This window comes from Haliotis cracherodii, unplaced genomic scaffold (assembly GCF_022045235.1).
Source record: "Haliotis cracherodii isolate W230 unplaced genomic scaffold, xgHalCrac1.p SCAF_9, whole genome shotgun sequence".
Taxonomy (NCBI): Eukaryota; Metazoa; Mollusca; class Gastropoda; order Lepetellida; family Haliotidae; genus Haliotis; species Haliotis cracherodii.
In genome coordinates, this window is record NW_027266343.1 from 232,153 (window position 1) to 233,571 (window position 1,419).

The window sequence follows — 1,419 nt, forward strand, 5'->3', positions numbered from 1 at the left end:
AGCAATCCCTTCACCCCCTTCTACCATACCCATTCCTTCCTGCTTCCATTCCCAACCCTTCCTCCTCCTCGACCATACCCATCCCTTCCTCCTCCTCCTCCTCCTCCTCCTCCTCCTCCCTCTACCATACCAATCCCTTAATCTTACTTTTCCATACCCACCCCTTCACCCTCCTCTACCATACCCATCCCCCTCCTCCTCTTCCATACCGATTCTTTCCTCCTCCTCTACCATACCCATCCCTACCCACCCCTTCACCCTTCTCTACCATACCCATCCCCTCCACCTCTTCCATACCCATTGCTTCCTCTTCTTCTACCATACCCCAACCCTTCTTCCTCCTCCACCATACCATCCCATTATCTTCCTGTTACATACTAATCCCTTCATCCTCCTCTTCAATACCCATCCCTTCCTCCTCTACCATACCAATCCCTTACTCCTCCTCTTCCTTACCCATCCCCTTCAAATACCCATCCCTTCCTCCTCCTCTACCATACCATCCCTACAACCTCCTCTGCTACACCCATCCCTTCCTCTTCCTCTACTATACCCATCCCTTTAATCCTCCTCTTCCATACCTGTCCCTTCCTCCTCCTCCTCCTCCTCCTCCTCCTCTACCATACCAATCCATTAATCTTCCTCTTCCATACCCACCCCTTCACCCTTCTCTACCATACCCATCCCCTCCTCCTTCTCTTCCATACCCATTCCTTCCTCTTCTTCTACCATACCCACTCTTTCTTCCTCCTTGACCATATCCATCCCCTTCCTCCTCATCCCCCTCTTACATACCCGGCCCTTCACCCTTCTCTACCATACCCATCCCCTCCTCCTCCTCTTCCATACCCATTCCTTCCTCTTCCTCTACCATACCCATCCCTTTCTCTTCCTGTTACATACTAATCCCTTCATCCTCCTCTTCAATACCCATCCCTTCCTCCTCTACCATACCAATCCCTTACTCCTCCTCTTCCTTACCCATCAACGTCCTCTACCACACCCATCACTTCCTCTTCCTTCTGCCATACCAATCCCTTCATCCCCTTCTACCATACCCATTCCTTCCTCGTCCATCTCTTCCATATCCATCCCTTCCTCCTCCTCTTCCATACCCATTCCTTCCTTCTCCTCTACAATACCCATCCCTTCCTCCTCCTCTACCAAACCATCCCTACAACCTCCTCTGCTACACCCATCCCTTCCTCTTCCTCTACTATACCCATCCCTTTGATCCTCCTCTTCCATACCCATCCCTTCCTCCTCCTCCTCCTCCTCCTCTACCATACCAATCCTTAATCTTACTCTTCCATACCCAGCACCGTCCTCTACTATACCCATCCCCTCCTCCTCTTCCATACCCATTCTTCCTCCTCCTCTACCATACCCATCCCTTTGATCCTCCTCTTCCATACCCAT

At 51.2% G+C, this 1,419-nt stretch overlaps 1 protein-coding gene across 1 annotated transcript; it reads right to left on the bottom strand.

Annotated features, from left to right (window-relative positions):
• Positions 1–984: 984 nt before the first annotated feature.
• On the bottom strand, positions 985–1,419 carry LOC139452968 (antho-RFamide neuropeptides-like). The gene has a single exon (XM_071234594.1). It carries the CDS (start codon positions 1,417–1,419, stop codon positions 985–987), a length of 435 nt encoding a protein of 144 aa, XP_071090695.1.

Bases quoted from the DNA above. Each gene is read 5' to 3' on its own strand.
- LOC139452968 (XM_071234594.1), bottom strand. From the start codon at position 1,419: ATGGGTATGGAAGAGGAGGATCAAAGGGATGGGTATGGTAGAGGAGGA.